The sequence below is a fragment of the Dendronephthya gigantea genome, unplaced genomic scaffold (assembly GCF_004324835.1).
Source record: "Dendronephthya gigantea isolate DGI-Jeju-01 unplaced genomic scaffold, DenGig_1.0 000270F, whole genome shotgun sequence".
In the NCBI taxonomy this organism is placed as follows: Eukaryota; Metazoa; Cnidaria; class Anthozoa; order Malacalcyonacea; family Nephtheidae; genus Dendronephthya; species Dendronephthya gigantea.
Window position 1 is genome coordinate 121,179 of NW_021163280.1, and position 20,345 is coordinate 141,523.

At 37.3% G+C, this 20,345-nt stretch overlaps 1 protein-coding gene across 1 annotated transcript; it reads right to left on the minus strand.

Moving 5' to 3' along the window:
* Positions 1 to 11,465: 11,465 nt before the first annotated feature.
* Positions 11,466 to 13,532, minus strand: LOC114541150. The gene is made up of 5 exons (XM_028561135.1): positions 13,321 to 13,532; positions 12,864 to 13,145; positions 12,233 to 12,485; positions 11,641 to 11,709; positions 11,466 to 11,476 (listed from the first exon to the last, which is right to left on the minus strand). The coding sequence occupies exons 1-5, from the start codon at positions 13,447 to 13,449 to the stop codon at positions 11,466 to 11,468; spliced, it is 744 nt and encodes a 247-aa protein (XP_028416936.1). The 5' UTR covers positions 13,450 to 13,532.
* Positions 13,533 to 20,345: the final 6,813 nt, after the last annotated feature.

Consider the following 20,345-nt stretch of genomic DNA (forward strand, 5'->3'; position numbering starts at 1 on the left):
TAACCTTCAATATTATGAAATGTCCTATAAATGTAAAGCCGATAGCTGATGTTTCAAATATTTCGGAAACAAACATAGTTGACAGTCGTAAAGGTGAAGTGAAATCACCCGTTTTCCTGCTGCTTTCCGTTGCATTAAGTTATAGACTTTCACAGTTTAAGTGAGAGTTAATACTTCATTATAGCTAAACCTTCAAGACATCAAAACAGCCCAAATAATATAAATAACCAAGCAGTGAACGTCGAATGTTGTTTTTCGATTATTAAATTCATGCAGTGATTGCAGTCAACTATATATAAACCTTTAAAGTGATATTTGTTATATTGAAACTCCGAATTACACTCTTAAGGACTCTTTTGGAAGTTAAAACGATGATGTAAAGCCTTAAATAGTCGGTCACGTCTTCGCAAAACCGAGCAAAACGATGACATACTGTACCAAGGTCATAAAATATATTCGTACAGCAAACACGAAATAAACCTCGAAATAAACAAAATAGACTCCTACCATTTCAAGGATTATAATCGAGTTGTTCCTTTTCACCGCTAATTCCTCCAGTTCTGATAATATTTTAAACTCTTCCCAGTGTTTTATCTGTTTTTTGATTCCACATTTCATATTTTGTTTTCGAAACATTTTTTTAAAAGATAGTTTGCATTTTGCAAAATGACAGTTAAATTGCTGACGTTTTCACTTAAACACAAACGTTTCGTCTTAGCCAATCAGGAAGTTGCTGATTACCAGTTTACACTCGTCCGCATTCCGCGCATGCGCACAAGTATCATGACCATTGAACGTCCATGACATTTGGGCAACTTTGGATTCCGCTATGTTCTCCCGGGTCCCGGGTGTAATTCCTAATCTCCGGGCGGAATTAGTACCCTCGCACGGTGCTCCGCACCGGCTCGGGGATTATACGAGAAATACGAGGCGAGATTTAACAATGCAATATCTCTTTATTCACTCCAAAATACAGTGTTTAAAAGTAAACTATTAACATAACATCAAGTAACTAAATGTCTAACATAACACCGCTGGCTGAACCTTGGGCTTTGTCTTTGGAATGAACGACGTACCTGAAAATAACAAAATAACAATGCAACATAGAAGGGTGGGATATAAGGGTGGGATTGCATTGTTAAATCTCGCCTCGTATTTCTCGTATAATTAATATTACACTTCAGGCTGCAAGCAGCCCTTGTATAATCTACAATTATACTTCAAAATACTCGGCTCAATGTAACAATGCATGTTCAAAGCCCTTTATGTGTTAGCTGACAAGACAGCCCTAGCTGGAGCGGTATTAAACTGTGGGCGATAATAGAATTTGATAAAAGTATTTTGTTGAGACCAGTCTGCAAATTGCAAAATCTCGGCTATCGAAAAGCCTTGTTTAGCTGCTTCGGTAGTGACAGCCCCGCGAAAGGAATGTCCCCGGAAAGTATTAGTATCAACACCGGCTAGATGTAGGAGTTCTTTCAACCACCTTGCTACAGTTGCAGAGGTAACTGCTTTGTGAGGATAAATGTAAGACAGCAATAACTTGTTGGGTTTTGATGAGTCAGTTGATCTCCATGCTGCTGTACGATTCTCATATTCAACGAGACATTTGCATACACATAATGACATAAAAGGTCATTATCGGGAAAACTGGCATGAAAGCAACATTTTAAAGTGCCTATATCAACCTCAGGGAAATAACCTACTTAGATAGATCAGACGATTCTAAGAACATTTGCAATATATTTGATAAGTCGAAAATTTGATCTTCATGTACTTTTCGGGCCTCAAAGTTGGCTTTTTTCGTGTTTGACCGTGAGGTGCTGTGAGTGGGAACTAGTTGCCCTTTTTCACCGGAGGTGACGTACATTGGAGAACACGCTAATTTTGTAAACAAGAAACACGCTTTAAAATATATAAATATTGCGGCAATAAACTACGAAATCTTGTAGTATATAAACTTTTTGGTTCGTTTTTCGCTAAAACGACGTCGTCAAGTATTTCCGACAACTTAGACAGCCAACTTGATTCGGATATTTAATTCATCCCGGATTATGTATTGCCAATATCGGAAGTTGAAGACGATGCGATACTGTTGCTTCAAGAGACAGTACGCCTACACGTGACGGTTTATATAAACCTTACCAAGACAAACCGATTGCTGACCGTGCCGAGTATAATGAAGACTAAAAGAGGGACGTGTACATGAAGAAAGAAGGCAGCTTCTTTTATTCGCAAAACGGCCGGACTATCCCAGTGTCAGATTGGTAAGTGAAATATATAAAGGCACTATAGTAAAGCACTACATATACTGCCATTTCACCCTACTGTTTCACAATTAATATAAATATATGTTTTTGTAGGTGCAAATGTAAAAATTTTAAGATCGATCTCTTGGTAAATGAAAAACAGGAGCGTTGAAGCGTTGAGTGGAGAACTTGTCTTACAAGAAGTTGGAGAAGTCCCACATTACATAACTATGCGCCCAGGTCGTTGCGTCTGTCTCATAACATAGATGGAAGGAAGTATAAATGTGCAAGGTGATTAAAACAGGCAAATATTCAACAATAACTAGTGGCTAATATATGCATGTCCTTTAGCCATTTCAATTCAAACATGATTATTTAGGATAAGTTCTCAATACTTTACATCTATATTTTATATGCTTATGATTCCATAAGACAAAGGTTTGAAGGTTTTAAAGATATTTCCTCCAAAACTTTGTCTGGAATGGAGTCCTAAGCACATGCTGACAAATGTATTCTTCTCTTTCCCAAGTAGCTATAAACCAATAGACCTTTTGAAACAGTAGGGTGAAATGTCAGTATATGTAGTGCTTTACTATAGTGCCTTTATATATTTCACTTACCAATCTGACACTGGGATAGTCCGGCCGTTTTGCGAATAAAAGAAGCTGCCTTCTTTCTTCATGTACACGTCCCTCTTTTAGTCTTCATTATACTCGGCACGGTCAGCAATCGGTTTGTCTTGGTAAGGTTTATATAAACCGTCATGTGTAGGCGTACTGTCTCTTGAAGCAACAGTATCGCATCGTCTTCAACTTCCGATATTGGCAATACATAATCCGGGATGAATTAAATATCCGAATCAAGTTGGCTGTCTAAGTTGTCGGAAATACTTGACGATATTTCTATATTTCAAAGCGTGTTTCTTGTTTACAAAATTAGCGTGTTCTCCAATGTACGTCACTTCCGGTGAAAAAGGGCAACTAGTTCCCACTCACAGCACCTCACGGTCAAACACGAAAAAAGCCAACTTTGAGGCCCGAAAAGTACATGAAGATCAAATTTTCGACTTATCAAATATATTGCAAATGTTTTTAAAATCATCTAATCTATCTAAGTAGGTTATTTCCCTGAGGTTGATATAGGCACTTTAAGCTTTCGCCCGATTTTGTATTTTTCGTTAGGTCAGGTAGTTTAAATTCAACGCCTTCGGGGTGCATGTACCTGAACCGTAAATCCCTGGCTGCAAGCCCCGAAGCTCTATCGGGAGCAGTTAGGGCTAGCAGACCTACTAGTTTGTAGGTTAATATTTTGACAGAGAGTTGGTCATTAGGTCCCAACGAGCTGATGTACTGTACTAGCTTAATGACTGGCCATGTTTGAGTGTAGCGTGGCTGGGGTGGACGAAGGTTATACACCCCTTTTAGTAACTGGGTAACCAAAGGATGGGAACCCACTTTGTGGCCATCTATTAGAGGTAAACATGCGGAGAGCGCAGACCGGTAAACATTAATAGACCGATACTCCCTCCCTTCGTGGAACTGTGTTGTGAAAAAATCTAAGATGTCATTGATAGATGGTGAAAGGGGATTGATAGTGACCCTTTCAGCACACCAGCTACTCCACTTGTTCCATGCAGAGGAATAGGAGCTGGTGGTGTTTTTTCTCCAAGCCGCCAAGAGAATTTTTCTAGTTTGATCCGAAATTCCTGCTGTTTGGTAGCTACTGTTGATAGTAGCCACCCAGCTAGCTGGAGTTGATCCAAAGGGTGGTTGTTGCCCCTCTGGGTTAACAGATCTTCGGTAGAAGAAGAGGGAAGTCTATGCACAGTTCCAGTAAGAGGGGGTACCAAGCTTGGGTTGGCCAAACTGGTGCCACTAGCACAAGGTGTTCTACTTTCTGGCTCTGGATTTGATGTAGACACCGACCGATCATCGCAAATGGGGGGAATGCATAGCCCCAAAATGTCGCCCAGTTGAGGGTGAACGCATCCGTATGCACGGCCGAAGGGTCTGGTCTCCAGCTCACATAATGGTCCAACTGGAATGTCAGGCGGGATGCGAAAAGGTCGATGTCCAGAGGTCCCCACCTCTGATACAGGCTGTTGAAAACAGTTTGGTTCAGTTTCCAATCGCTGGAGTCTAGGAAAATCCTCGACTCTCGGTCGGCCTGTACATTCTCTATCCCTGGAATATATTGGGCTGAAAGTAGCACATTGTGACTGAGACACCAGTCCCACAGGTTCTTGGCTAGTTGAGACAGAAGGCATGAGTGAGTGCCCCCCATCTTGTTTATATAGGTCACCGCTGTGACATTGTCCATTAGCAGGAGTACCTGGGATGATGCCATGGATTTGGTAAAGCATTTGACTGCTAAGGATCCTGCTAGGAGTTCTAGGCAATTTATGTGGAGACTGTTCTCCTGTAGCGACCACCTCCCCCCTGTTGACACTCCTTGGCAATGGGCCCCCCACCCCTGGAGGGAAGCATCGGTTTCTATTGTTAAATCTGTTGATTGTTGGAGCAGGGCCTTCCCGTTCCATGCAACAAGATTGTTCTTCCACCACTGGACCTTCTTAATCCCACAATAAATAACGCTGAGATATTATCCACAACTGATTTCTGTATTCATCGGCGTGATAGAGTTGCACAAGTTGGTGGTGGCATTATGTTTGCTGTTAGAAAACCATTGCTCTCGATACGTAGAACTGATTTAGAGACTGATGCTGAGGTATTAGTGTGTGAAATAAGACCGACCCTTAGAAAGAAATTCTTAGTTGTTGTGTTCTATAGACCTCCATCAACAAACCATGACTACATGCAGGCTTTCAAAAAGTGTTTGAAAAATGCAAAAAAAGCACGATTTACCCAGATTCTCATCCTGGGCGATTTCAATCTCCCCGAAATGGATTGGTCAATGTATTCGTGTAAACGAAGTGGCAATCTCTATGAAGGCTTCACCAAAGTTGTTCGCGACAACTTTTTGTGGCAATTAGTTGATAAACCTACCAGGAAGGAACATATATTAGACCTGGTTCTGACAAATATTCCCCATAAAGTATGCAACTTGGAGGTTTTCGACGACATTATAAACACAGACCACAAGCTAATTGAATTTTGTCTTGATTTTAACATTCCTAAACCAAACAAGCTCACGAAACATGTTTTCAATTTCAAAAATGTAAATTGGAACGACCTGAAAAATGCTCTAAAATGAGCCCCTTGGGACGATGCGTTTGTTGAAAATTGTATTGATAGTAGCTTGTGTAATTGGATGGATTTGTTTATGCAAATAGTGGAACAATATGTGCCTAAAATCAAAATACGAAATTCAAATAGTCCACCATGGATTGATAAGGATGTTGTTCGTCTTCTTCGTCAAAAGGATAAACAAAGACGTATTGCAAATAAATCGCTGGTCGCTGACGAGATAGAGAAATACAAATTACTACGCAAAGAAGCCAAATTGCTCATTGAAGTTAAGTATAACGATTATTTAAACAACATGCAATGCCAAATCAAGAAAGTCTAGTACACCGGAATTTCTTAATTTTTCCAACACATTTGTGTCCAATTCCGTGGAGAAAGCAAATTTATTCAACAGCTATTTTCAATCGGTCTTCAACGCTTCCGACAACACGAATGTTGTCAACGATAGTTATGAGAGGTCAGTAGATTCCTCAACTTCTCTGTCAAACTTGATTCTGTCTGAGAATGAAGTTTTGAATTGTCTTCTAAAAATTGATGTCTCAAAAGCATGTGGGCCTGATGGCATTCCAGGCCGACTTCTAAAGTCTGTTGCACCAGAGATAACTCCATCCTTGACCAGACTTTTTAACTTGTCCTTAAGCCTTGGCAAAGTACCCCAGAAGTGGAAAATTGCCTTTATCACCCCGATCTTGAAAGACGGTGACCCTCACGTAGTAACAAACTATAGACCTATCTCACTTTTGTCAATCTTGTCGAAAATATTAGAGAGAAGTATATACAAACATTGCATCGAGTTTGTAGAGCACAAACTGTCTAGCTCACAGCATGGATTTTTTAAAGGCAGAAATTGTGTCACTCAACTTGTTCAATTCTATCATAATATTCTTGAGGCTTTAGACAACGGCCACGAAGTTGATGCAGTCTATTTGGATTTTTCAAAAGCTTTCGACAGGATTTCACATCGCTTGTTACTCCGCAAACTTAGCCACTATGGTTTTGAAGGCATTTTCCACGATTGGTTAACTGATTATTTAACTTCAAGATCACAAAGGGTTGTCATTGACGGTATTTGTTCTGATGCACTCAACGTAACATCAGGTGTACCACAGGGGTCTATATTAGGTCCCCTGTTGTTCATATTATTCATCAACGATCTCCCTGACTGTATATCGAACCCGACAGAAATTGCCCTCTTTGCGGATGATTCGAAGGTATCTCAAACGGTAAAAAGTTCTGTAGACAACATAATGCTCCAAACCAATCTAAACAGATTGTATTATTGGAGTTCGGAATGGTATATGGATTTTAATGTTGTTAAATGTAAGACAATGAGAATAACAAGAAAAAAATCTCCGAAACTACTTGTCGATTATAATTTAAACAATAATCAGTCGGAGCGTGTCACCATGCAGTATTTGTGACTTGGGAGTAAAGGCAACGAGTGATCTAAAATGGTCAACTCAGATCTCCGAAATATCATCAAAGGCAAACAAGAGGCTTGGACTTGTTAAAAGAACATGCGCTGACTTAAAGGAGACGAATACCAGAAAACTACTCTATTGTGCCATTGTTCGACCTCTATTAGAGTACGGGAGTGAACTATGGTCCCCCTATGAATTGAAGTATATAACACAAATTGAGAATGTCCAGCGCCGAGCTACAAAATTTATTCTGAACTACCCCAAGGACACAAATTATAAAAACAGATTACTGTTGCTCGGTCTTCTTCCCCTTAAGTACCGCCGGGAAATCAAGGATCTAGTATTTATTTTTAAATGTAAAAATAACTTGTACAGCCTTAATAATATTGATGATTACGTTAAACCGAAACCAGTATCTCGTTATAACTTAAGAGAACCTGGCCATGACCACCTTAAAGAGTTCAGATACAAGACCAATTATTTTGGAAACTCGTTCTTTCCAAGAACAATACGGATATGGAACGATTTGCCCCCTGAAGTGAAATGCATAAGAAATCTTGGACATTTCAAAACTGCTGTAAGGAATACCTATTTATCTAAATTAAAAAAATTACCTGTAGAACTGTTATATTAAACTATTCTAAATACTTTTATATTTTTTATAAAATTATATATGTATAGTTAGTATCATATTACCATGTATATATAGTTATTACCGGTAGCTGATGTCAATTGGGGCCATGCTCTGTTCAGCCACCTGTTACCTTTACTTTCTGGTAATAAAGTGATTAAATTCAGGAGTGAATGAAAAAGACAAAGCCCAAGGTTCAGCTAGCGGTGTTATGTTAGACATTTAGTTACTTGATGTTATGTTAATAGTTTACTTTTAAACACTGTATTTTGGAGTGAATAAAGAGATATTGCATTGTTAAATTGAGCCGAGTATTTTGAAGTATAATAATAATGTAAAAGCATTCTTCCGTGGGTGTACCTGCGTATGAAAAACACTTGAAGCCCCGTTTGCAAGATACCGGATTACTATCCGACCAGATCGAATTTTGAAGTTAATTAATGAAAGACAACAGTGTCCTGAATAAATATACCAAATCTATCAAATTAATAATCATTCACTAACAATCGTTGTTTCAAAAAGCCTGATTCTCATATGTCACCGACGGTCGGCGATGACTATTGTCAGTGATCACTGGAGAGTAAAGTGCTTTGTTACTTCGTCAACGACCACAAACATATGAGTCTACTCAGTCAATGAGTTATGAGTCAAAAAATTTTGCTGCAGTTTTGTAACTGCCGATAAAGATTTCGCCTGAATTGCATAAAATTTACCTTCGAATTTCTCGGCTATATATATATACATTTTATATAAATATAAATATATATATATATATATATATATATATATATATATATATATATATATATATATATATATATATATATATATATATATATATATATATATACATTTAGATATATCTATTCCAGATACCGCAGAGCGTTTTTCGTATTGCTGGGGCTCGGAACCGCGCGCCTGGTACGAAAGTCCGGGAAAATTTTGAAATATAGGTCTCTGAAATCGCCGCAAATGCCTCTCAAATTAAGCATTGGAAAATAATACTAAGATAGTATGTAAAGTTTCCAGCATGTTTAGCGCTCATAACAAACATTAAACAATATAACCACGCTCTAGTTATGATGTCAAATATTTTGAAATGGATAACCATGCTGTTTTAATGGTCAAATGCTTGTCGAATGTAAAGTTTCCAGCATGTTTGACGCTCATATACAAACATTAAATAATATAACCATGCTTTATTAATGATGTCAAATATTTTGACATCGATTACCACGCTGTTTTAATGGTCAAATGCTTCTCCGATATAAAGTTTCAAGCATGTTTTGCGTTCATAATTAACATTAAACAATATAACCATCCTTTGGTTATGATGTCAAATATTTTCAAATGGATAACCACGCTGTTTTAATGGTCAAATGCTTGTCCTATGTGAAGTTCCAGCATGTTTGGCGCTCATATACAAACATTAAACAATATAACCATGCATGCTTTGGTTATGATGTCAAATATTTTGAAATGGATAACCACGCTGTTTTAATGGTCAAATGCTTGTCCCATGTAAAGTTTCCAGCATGTTTAGCGTTCCTAACAAACATTAAACAATATAACAATGCTTTGGTTATGATGTCAAATTTTTTGAAATGGATAACCACGCTGTTTTATTTGTCAAATGCTTGTCCCATGTAAAGTTTCCAGCATGTTTGGAGTTCATAACAAATATTAAATAATATAACCATCCTTTTGTTATGATGTCAAATTTTTTGAAATCGATAACCGCGCTGTTTTAATGGTCAAATGCTTGTCCCATGTAAAGTTTCCAGCATGTTTAGCGTTCATAACAAACATTAAACAATATAACCATGGTTTGGCTATCATGTCAAATTTTTTGAAATGGATATAACCACGCTGTTTCAATGGCCAAATGCTTGTCCCATGTAAAGTTTCCACCATGTCTGGCGTTCATAACAAACATTAAACAATAAAATCATGCTTTGGTTATGATGTCAAATATTTTGAAATGGATAACCACGCTGTTTTAACGGTCAAATACTTGTCCAATGTAAAGTTTCCAGCATGTTTGGCGCTCATATACAAACATGCATTAAACAATATAACCATGCTTTGGTTATGATGTCAAATATTTTGAAATGGATAACCACGATGTTTTAACGGTCAAATTCTAGTCCAATGTAAAGTTTCCAGCATGTTTGGCGCTCATATACAAACATTAAACAATACAACCATGCTTTGGTTATGATGTCGAATTTTTTTAGATGGATAACCACGCTGTTTCAATGGTCAAAATGCTTGTCCTATGTAAAGTTTCCAGCATGTTTGGCGTTCATAACAAACATTAAACAATATAACCATGCTTTGGTTATGATGTCAAATTTTTTGAAATGGATAACCACAATGTTTTAACGGTCAATGCTTGTCCTATGTAAAGTTTCCAGCATGTTTGGCGCTCATAAAAAACATTAAACAATATAACCATGCTTTGGTTATGATGTCAAATATTTTGAAATGGATAACCACGCCGTTTTAACGGTCAAATGCTAGTCCAATGTAAAGTTTCCAGCATGTTTGGCGCTCATAACAAACATTAAACAATATATATAACCATGCTTTGGTTATGATGTCAAATATTTTGAAATGGATAACCACGCTGTTTTAATGGTCAAATGCTTGTCCCATGTAAAGTTTCCAGCATGTTTGGCGCTCATATACAAACAATAAACAATATAACCATGGTTTGGTTATGATGTAAAATATTTTGAAATGGATAACCACGCTGTTTCAATGGTCAAATGCTTGTCCCTCTCTCCTCCGCAGAGGCTGTTAGATACCAGAATTATTAAAAATAATACATGTGCAGGCGTATTACCTGGAAATGTGTAGGCGCGCGGGCTTTAGGTAGGCGCGCGGGGTATCAAGGGAAGGGGGGAAAAAATGAAATGAGCCTCTGCCAGATTTGGTGCGGTTTCTTGGAGCGATATGCGGGTTCTTGGAGTGATGGTATTTTAACATTATTTTGATGGCTGAAAGGCAAGACGAACTTAGTGATGATAGTGATATAGATGGCGTAGAATCGTTGATACACGACCTAAGTTTGGAAGGTTAGTGTGACAAATTTTTATACTTTTATTCTATATTTATTCTATACTTTTATTCTATATGTACTAGCTTTATTTTATAATAATTAATATATCCTTTAATTCAACAAATGAACATCTATAGAAGATCCAGAATGTCCAATTCCGAAGGCTAGTACACCGCAGAAGTCAATAAGACCTGATAAACGACAACTGACACCAAATTCCAAGTTGTTAAATCAGCCTCTGAGAAAAAAGCTCTTTCATACCTACGACTCTGATCAGCATGAGGATTCTGTGACTCCAGATGGTAAGCTGATAAATAGTTTGACAATTTTTGGTGTTAAATTTAAGGGCCTATTTAAAGAGTATATTCAGTAGTATTTTCAAGAGTATATTCAAATCGAACACCTTTTTTATCTATACCCATCCCAAATGCATTAGTGCAACAAATCACATGCACTTTATCTTCTAGCCACAAGGTAGCATTTGCCATTCGATCTCTGCTGTCCATTCCTGCATGGTAAAATGTAGCAGAAATACCATGACTCTTCAGTTCAAAAGCCATTTCAACAGCATCAGCTTGTCTTGCACAATAAATTATACCACATGAATTGTTAAATTCCCCCAAGATCAATTCACACACTTGATTCTTTGCTTTAGTTTCTTTCTTTGGAATGACAGAAAATGATAAATTATTTCGTCTACAACTCATTTTCACAACAGTGTGCTTTGGCATACGTAGTACTTCAGCAATTGTCACTAATGTTTTATTTGTTGCTGTTGCAGTGAGAGCAACAATTGGTACACCATAATTCTTCAGGATACCCAACTGCTGATAAGCTGGGCGAAAGTTGCACCCCCATGTGTCCACACAATGTGCTTCATCAATTATAAATAGGTTAATTTTTTTCTTTTGAGATAAGTTGTGTAAACAGCTTTGAAACTGAGAACTTGTGGCAGCTTCTGGACTTATAAACACAAACTGATATTGACAATCTGGTTGCACAAGGTTGTGAATAATGTTTTGTCGTTCATTGTCACTTAGCATTGTATTATAGTAACAGGCATTAATACCAAGACGTCGTAGTCTGGCCACCTGGTCACACATTAGCATCATTAAAGGACATATAACCACAGCCATACCTAGAAGTAGTAGTAGTAAAAAAGAATATTTCAAGTAAAGATAGATTAAACCTTTTTACATTTACTAGCAAAGCTTGTTGAGTTTTTGTACTTTATTGTATGTTCTGGTTCTCTATTAAACACTCTCTCTGGAAGTAGTCTTTATAACCTAACTCATACAACTTATACAATATGTTAGAAATGTACAGGGTGAGGGTGTCCCAAAGAAAGGAAACCATTTGAAATTGAATACCATAGTTAACTCTTTCAAACAGCCTAACTTTATTGGTACACCCTGAACAGTATATAGTGTGTTCCACACTGTGAACAATTAATCCAGATAGGGTACAATGGGTTGTTGTTTGAAAAAATGCTAATTTCAAAGCATTTACTTTTTAGTTACATCCTGTTAAAAATTAAAAGAACAAGTTAATAAATTGTACATTAACATGCTGCAGCAATAGATATTTTACTTACAACTGACACAAAGTCTTCAACATGGTTAGTGAAATTCAGCATATTAAGAAAGTGTTAATGATAATACCTGGCAAAATCAGACTTGGTATTGCATAAATGACTGTTTTCCCACCTCCAGTTGGCATAACAACAATAACATCCTCTCCCGAGACAATGTGTTCAATCGATTCAAGTTGTTTGGGCCGAAAGTCTTCATATCCAAAAACAGATCTCAAAACTTCCAGTGGGGTTTTAAAAAGACTAAACTTTCCAACTGAATTTGCCATAACTGGTTGTGGTTGCTGGAGTGGTTGAGTTCTGTCACTGTTGAGTAAATTCATCTACATAAAATATATCGATTTACATTAATCGACAGGTGTAAAATTATTAACTGGTGTACTTATTAATCAACTGAAGCATCATTGTTTGTTGTTTTACATTGCTATAATGCCAGGTAGGTTATAACCTCTTTAACAAATTAATCTGCCCATTTCAATTGCTTGTCAAAGGGAGAGTCTTGCCACTTCATGATTATAACCTGTTAAGGTGCCAGGATCTTTTATCATCTGACCTGGTGTGACAGTAAATTTGCAAACTGCAGCATAATGATCGAAGTAGATAATATGCAAGTTTACAATGTCATTGGCAGGTGGTATGGTTAAACCTTTGGGCCCAAATGTGCCCATACTTTATTATTCATTTATTATTTACATACTCACCTTATTGCCAGGTATGAAACATTCAACATATATTTTATCATCATTGCCCCAGACTTTATACGACTGTCCTCGTTTGTCGCATTTGTATGGTTTCACAGTGATTATACAAGGCACACATCCCAGAGGCTTTAGGATCCCTTGATCTTTTAGTACCAAGCCATATAATTTTGTCGCTTCTCGTTCATTTCTTGCCACAATATCCATCGATGCTTCGCTTGACACTGTCTGATTGGTCTCATATGTTACAGTAAACATAGAATAACAATGGGATGCACTGTTATCCTAGACATAAATAAAATAAATTGAATATTTTCAGTGTCATGTAAAACTTATTAAATTAAATGATAATTTCATAAAGTTAACATCTTTATATTAAAACTTAAATAGTGTTCAATAATATATTGGAATTCATGAAGTAAATTTTATCTTTATAAGTAATAGCATACATAGAACTAACCTTCTGCTGCTGTAAACGAAGGGCAGATAATTGCTCTACAACCTTGGCAGTCTCTTGCCCATGCAGTTGTTCGAAAAGTTCCTTGCACTTCCTCTGCATTTCATCGTCAACAGCAATGCTACGGTGCATGCTTCGAAAATGCTGTATAATCCCACTCTCGGCAAGAAAGAAATTCACAGTACCAGCCTCAACGCCATGACCTTCGTAGCACAATAAACAGATAGTTTTGGAATGTTGGTGGGCGTTTTGAAATGGTCTATTTGATATGCAAATATCAGAAATTAATCCTTCCGGCTCCATTTTGACTATTAAATTAGGAGATGATTCTGAGTTTGCCCCACTCCCTCACGGAATTTTGGCGCCATATTGAAAACAAAATCTGGCAGAGGCTTCATTTTTTCCCCCCTTCCCTTGATACCCCGCGCGAAGCCTGCGCGCCTACACATTTCCAGGTAATACGCCTGCACATGTATTATTTTTAATAATTCTGGTATCTAACAGCCTCTGCGGAGGAGAGAGTGCTTGTCCTATGTAAAGTTTCCAGCATTTTTGGCGTTCATAACAAACATTAATCAATATAACCATGCTTTGGTTATGATTTCATATAATTGAAATGGATAAGCACGCTGTTTTAAAGATCAAATGCTTGTCCAATGTAAAGTTTTCAGCATGTTTGGCGCACATATACAAACATTAAGCAATATAATCATCCTTTGGTTATGATGTCAAATATTTTGAAATGGATAACCACGCTGATTTAATTTGTTAATAGTCACCTTTTACAAGTGTTTTTGTAGGATGCCACTTCTAGGACTCTCTGGACGTTTTTTCTCTTAGTTTCTATAATGCAGTGTTTATTTATGCCCTCGAAATATGGATTTGAAGACACGAATGAAATCACTCTATTTTGCCGCCATTTTTAGCCTTCGGAAACCTTCGGAACCGCTTTTTAATTCTTTTTAATCTCACTTACAGGCAGAGTTGACGCGTGCGCAGACGTTTTTCCGCGGTGTTAAGTCCCGGATGTTCACTCATTCACGATGTCCAAGGCCAAAATATGTCGTTTTAAACGAGTTTTTTCTATTTCTAAATGTTTTTTCCCTAAAATATCATTTCAGGATGTCTAAGGTAGTAAAACCAGTTTAAAAAACTGTATTTTTCCTTAAAAAACCGGCAAAGTTACCTAAAAAACGAATATAATCTTCTTTAATACACATTTTAGTTGTTGCTAACGTGGTTGCTAAGGAGGCATTGATCTAGCCAATCAGCGCTTGGCTTAGCATCCAGGACTTGAATTTGCCCCCCATTATCGCGCTCCCTTTTTCGACTGATGTTTTTGATACCAATGCCTCCTCTAGTGTTATTTATAATCTCTATGCCTCGAGTGTTATTTATAATCTCTATGACCGTGTGAACTACTAAGCTCTTGATTGGTCGAGACAAAAATTTGTATTTTCAAACGTCAATGAATAACTGTCATTTTGCAAAATTTTGATGAAATTTACAAATTTATATTTTTATATTATATGGAATATATGTATTTTATATAGAGGAAACTCGAATGAGGTCAGGACTTTTCACGATTTAACAAATAACAAGACGCCTACTCAGGCGATCACTCGGGCTACAGACTACAGTTATCGTAGTAACATGGCATGTTCGTGACACCCGCGCGAGAAACAATCCTAGGACGATTTCGATTGGTTCGAAGACTTCGTGCCGCCCACGCGTGATTTTTGTAAACTCCCGACGCAAAAGAAAAAACCGAGCCCATTTTACAACTTGGTCTACCTACCGTAGCCCGAGTAATAAGACCAAATTTTGGACCGAATTCACCGTGTATAATGAACTCGGAATATTTTACACTTGATAATATTTCATCCGGCACAGCTTTAAAAAGTAATTCTTTTGTGGCAAACACAACTTTAATATTCTCAAATGTATTTCACTATAAATCTGAGTGTGTTATGTGATAAACGACATTATAATTTCAGTTACAAACTCCATTTTCATAATGACAAAAAGAAAACAAAATCAAAACATTCCCGTACAAAAACCAGTCGAAGCGTTGTATGAGACGTCTGATGTTATATTTCATGGCATTTAATAATTAAAGAATTTACCATAACCTGACTATAGATGAGTAACTTAACTTCCAGAAAAAGGTAAGAATCTTGTCGTATTTTTGCCATTTTTTCACAAAAATATGAGGGAAAACTTTAATTCTTTAAGAGGAGATATTTTTCTATGTCGCGTAATATATGCTCAAAACCTCAGTTATATCTTCATGCAACAGCACTGAAATTTTCAGCATTAAAAATGTTTTGCAAACCTGAAAAGCATCCACAAAGTATGTTTACTGTGTAGAATAGGATTTATTTGAATAAATGCTTAGTAAAATGCTTTACAACAAGGTATCGTCAAAACCAAAAGACCAACAACTCAGACCACAAGCTCACGTCAACATGACGCGAGTAACCGTAACAAGCAAACGTGATACCACATTTAAATATCAGTCTAACAGTCATACTAGAACTGTATAATCTCAAAATATTGTGAAAATGAAAAGATTTCTCGGGATACGCCGAGAAGAAACTGACACTTGAATCGAAGATTCTTTTGTATTCATTTCAGTTATAATGGCGTTGACATTATAACATTAGCGAGCTTTAGCAGTGACTACGAGTACGACTACGAGTACGAGATTCGTCATTCTCGCGCGTTGTTTGCTTACGCCATCAGTCAAAACTCGTAGTCGCCGGGCATTTGAGTACGAGTTTTTTGATAAACTTCGTACTCGAAAGCCCAACGACTACGAGTTTTGGCTGACGGCGTTAGCAAACAACGCGCGAGAATGACGAATCTCGTACTCGTAGTCGTACTCGTAGTCACTGCTAAAGCTCCCTATTGTTGATAGCCGCCGCATTATATTTTGTAATAACTCCTTTGTTTGGTGTTTTGCATTCACCAAATACAGTTCAAAACTTAGTTCACAACATAATCTAAAGAAAAATGGTAAAATAAATGGATTTTGAGTGGTACGCCGAAAAGATTTTAGGTTTTCCCGCCAAAATACGCGACATAATAAAAAATCTCCTCTTAAAAATATACGGCCGTTGCGAGTTGCTATGACCACAGTGTTTCCACGTGGAGAAAAATATTTCCATACTTTTCTCGATTTCTATTTCTCACATACCATCAGATACCATGTACCCTCCAAAACCCCCAGACCACATAAAATTTCTAACAATCATTAACTAATTTCGTTTAACCGAGCCGAGCGGTTGCTGCATGCATGTATTTCTAGTCAGCAAATTATATTCAAATCGGCTTCATCCAATGACTAGTCTTTATTTTTGAGTTATCGTTCCAGTCTTATTAGAGTTCACTGGGGTAAATATGATTCAGCTAAATTATTCAGCCAATCTGGCATCCCTCGTACTTGGTGTAATTACCTCCAAGGTAATATTTCGCCAAGGCCCCAGACAACTTTTACACTCATTGACTGCGCGTTATATAAGAACTTTAACAACAACAGATATAGAAAATTAGAAACTTCAACAACTGAGTGAAATATGTAATAAGATGGTTAACGATTTACAAATGATTACAAATCTATAAAAATTACAATAAATGCTGGCAATAGCCTATGATTAAATATCAAGCAGATATGTACTTCTGTGTACCAGGCATTTTCTAAGTCATAATATCCTATTTCAACACTTGATATTAGTTTGCTTACAGATCAATATAGTTGCGTGTTCGTTTATTAAAGACACCACGTTTTATTAGTTAACAAACAAAGCTCTCCCATTCGTATTCCTTATACAGATATTTTATTCTCATCGAAAATATTCACATCAGCTGGGTCTCCACTCGGGGAATTTATTCGCGCGACGCGAACAGGAATCTAAAAACCTGTGATGTGATTGGTCCGCGAAGAAATTTCCCGTGAAAATGTAGGATCGCTTCCTAATTCTTTATCAGTTCGCGCGAATAAATTCTGCAAGTGAAGAACGGGATTTAATGGAACTTAGCGCTTGGGAATTATAAAGTTTCGCATTATCTTTTATAAAAAATACTACAAAATCTTTTCTAGGAATAATCAGGTCCTATAAATTTCTTAAAAATCTTCTTCTGGGTGAGTTAAGACCTGTTTCAAACGTCATTCTTCTTTCAAGTGACGAACGCAATAAAAACCGAAACACGACGTTTGAAACACGCCTGAGGTATTAATTGTTCTGTTGTTTCGTGACCTTCTTTTTCATGAACATCAGATGTCTTGAATTGAATATTATTCAAATTCAGTCAAATTTTTACAATTTTCCAGCCCCGCTTCAGACTATAAATATCTTCCTTCCCAGCTCAAAAACGAACGTTCCTCGTAATGTACATAGTTATTGTAGTTCCATTAGGAGCGTAACTAGAACGATAATTGAGGTAGTGTTTATTCACATATTCAGTTCTACCCGACGGATTTCTATTTTAAGCTATTCATTGCACTTACAAAAGAAATCCTTCGGGCAAAACTGAATATATGAATATTCACCCACCCCCCAATTATCGTTCTATTGCATGACGTTACTGAGTTCCGTTATCTTTCTTTTTTATCAGCATCAAACTTGAAAAGCAAAATACAGCTAATATAGTTACTACAATTTCTACCATTATTTTCCATAAACAGCGCAATTACCATCAGCACCATCGTAGAGACCAGCACCATCACCACCATCATACATGAGAATTATCACCACCAACATGACTGTAACTATCATAATGAACATCTTAAACAACACCATCATACAACTGGCATTGGTCAGAGTTTTTTAGGACTTGTTTCTTGCAGATGTATTCAAGATATCATCTTTGTTTTGTTTAACAAACTGTTACCCCAGTTAGGGAGGCAAGGGAGTGCTATCACTTGCCCAAGGTGAACTCCCAGACAAACGGAGGGAAGGAGGTGTCTTACTTCTCCATTCTAGACCAGCTCCAAGCAAAGTCTAGCCGCTTCCCCTAAACAATGCTCTTGAGGATAGTTGTTCATGTTATTGTTCACTAAATCCATTACGAAATATCCTAACTGAAAAATTAATTCCAAAATATCTGTCGTTCATGATCACAACAAAGTCTTTATCAACTAAGTCTTCTACTATTGGTTTTCGTCCTCGTGTGAACGGGTTCATTTCAGTTATTTTTAAGAACGAAGACATTCACTTTTAATTGGTATAAACAACTTCCGGAGGAACCCAACATGTAAGAAAATATACAGTTTTGTGTAGATTTTCTTCCAAGCAATCTAAGCCTTTTTCCACAAGGCGTCTTTATTCCGGTTAAAGAGAAGATTGCCTACTCGCTCAATATCGTCCCACGAAGCTACTGCCCGTTGCTTAATATCGTCCAACAAAGGATTTGGTGGAATAGACAGTCGAAGAAACACCATATCACCTTTGTTGTCAGGAAAAGCCAGCACGTCCTCTTTTGGGGAAAGTTTAATTATTTGGCTTGGCCTAAAAGTCTTCAAATAACGTTGATAGGAAGTGTTGAGAATCGCGCCAGAGTACATGTCATGAAATGTTATCAGGTGATCAGATAAAGTTAATACAATTCTACTCTTGTGAAAACAAAATGACGTGGTGAAACAATAAGAAGACTTGAATGCAGAAGTTATATTTTAAGAATTACCAGTTTCCAGATCAATTATCTGACTCTCCTAAGCACTCTCGTTCACGACTACTGCGACTTTGGAATCATTGCTGAAAATTACGACATAAGGAAATCTGTCAGACCTTCCAGAATCACGGTGATAAAAGACTTCATACGAAGTTGGGTTTTCGGTATTTCTTTTCCAAATATAACATTTTTTCCCATTCCAACCTGAGATAAATGTACCATTGGGGGAGACTTTCACTTTCATCTCAGGCTCAATTCCAGGCAAATTGATCATTACAGGACCATCAACATCACTGACATCAAGAACTTTCACGGGTTCATTCCTTTCAAGAGCGAAGCTGACAAAGCCTTCAGAAAAATGAAGCTCATAGTATGGGCGGTCAAACAAGGTAGCTAAATCAAACAGCGCAACGTCCTGACTGTGAATAAACACGATTTCTAAATTGTCATCTACCGGGTATCGCGTTAATTTAAGAATCCTGTTAAAATCACTAATCACAAACAAGAAATCTTCCGACCACCAGCATAAAAACCTTGACCCACATTGACTGCTTTTGAAACGTTGTTCAACTTGGCTGGTATAGACATTCCATACGTTGATATATCCTTCTGAGTTGCAGGATGCAAGTCGAGAGCCGTCAGGAGAAAACGAACTCGAATAAACTTTCGTTGGCTGTGACAAACAGGATTGCTCTTGTTTAGGAGCTAATGTCTTAAAGACAATTAGTTTTTCATGATCTGAATAGAGCCACAGATTATCTCCTAAAAGTGTCATTTTGAGTCGATTAACAAAACTCTCTCGAGGAGCTGTAGCAAGATAGTTCCAAGCAACAATCGCAGTCAAAGGAATACTTTCTGTGACACTCGAATAACAATATTCATTCGGAGAAATAATACACTCCAAGCATTTGCAGATCCACGGACACGAAATCGTATTATTTTTAATCATTATTTCTAAGTGTTTAGAATTTGGTTCCTCAAATCCCCGCTGAAAACATCGTTCACATTTCCTACTCTTTAAAACATCTGGTTTCTCCCTTTCCACGTGAGATAATTTTCGCTCATCCATTCTTTGCAAGGTGATGGCGTTCCAAACACAAAACGAATAACCCGGATGAGATGAAGATTCTGAATTTGCAATAATAAATAACCCCGTGACGCTAAAAGAACACCAACCAACACGAAATCCAGCACAAAGCGACGACAGTAATTTTTGTTTAGCAACGTCCCATAGTTTAATGGTGTTTGAACCGTCGCTAGTCACCAGTCTTTTGCCGTTAGGGGAAAATGCACAAGACAGGAACGTCTCTTCATTTCCAGGGAAAAATGGAACTTCCTTTCTTCCAGCAATGTTA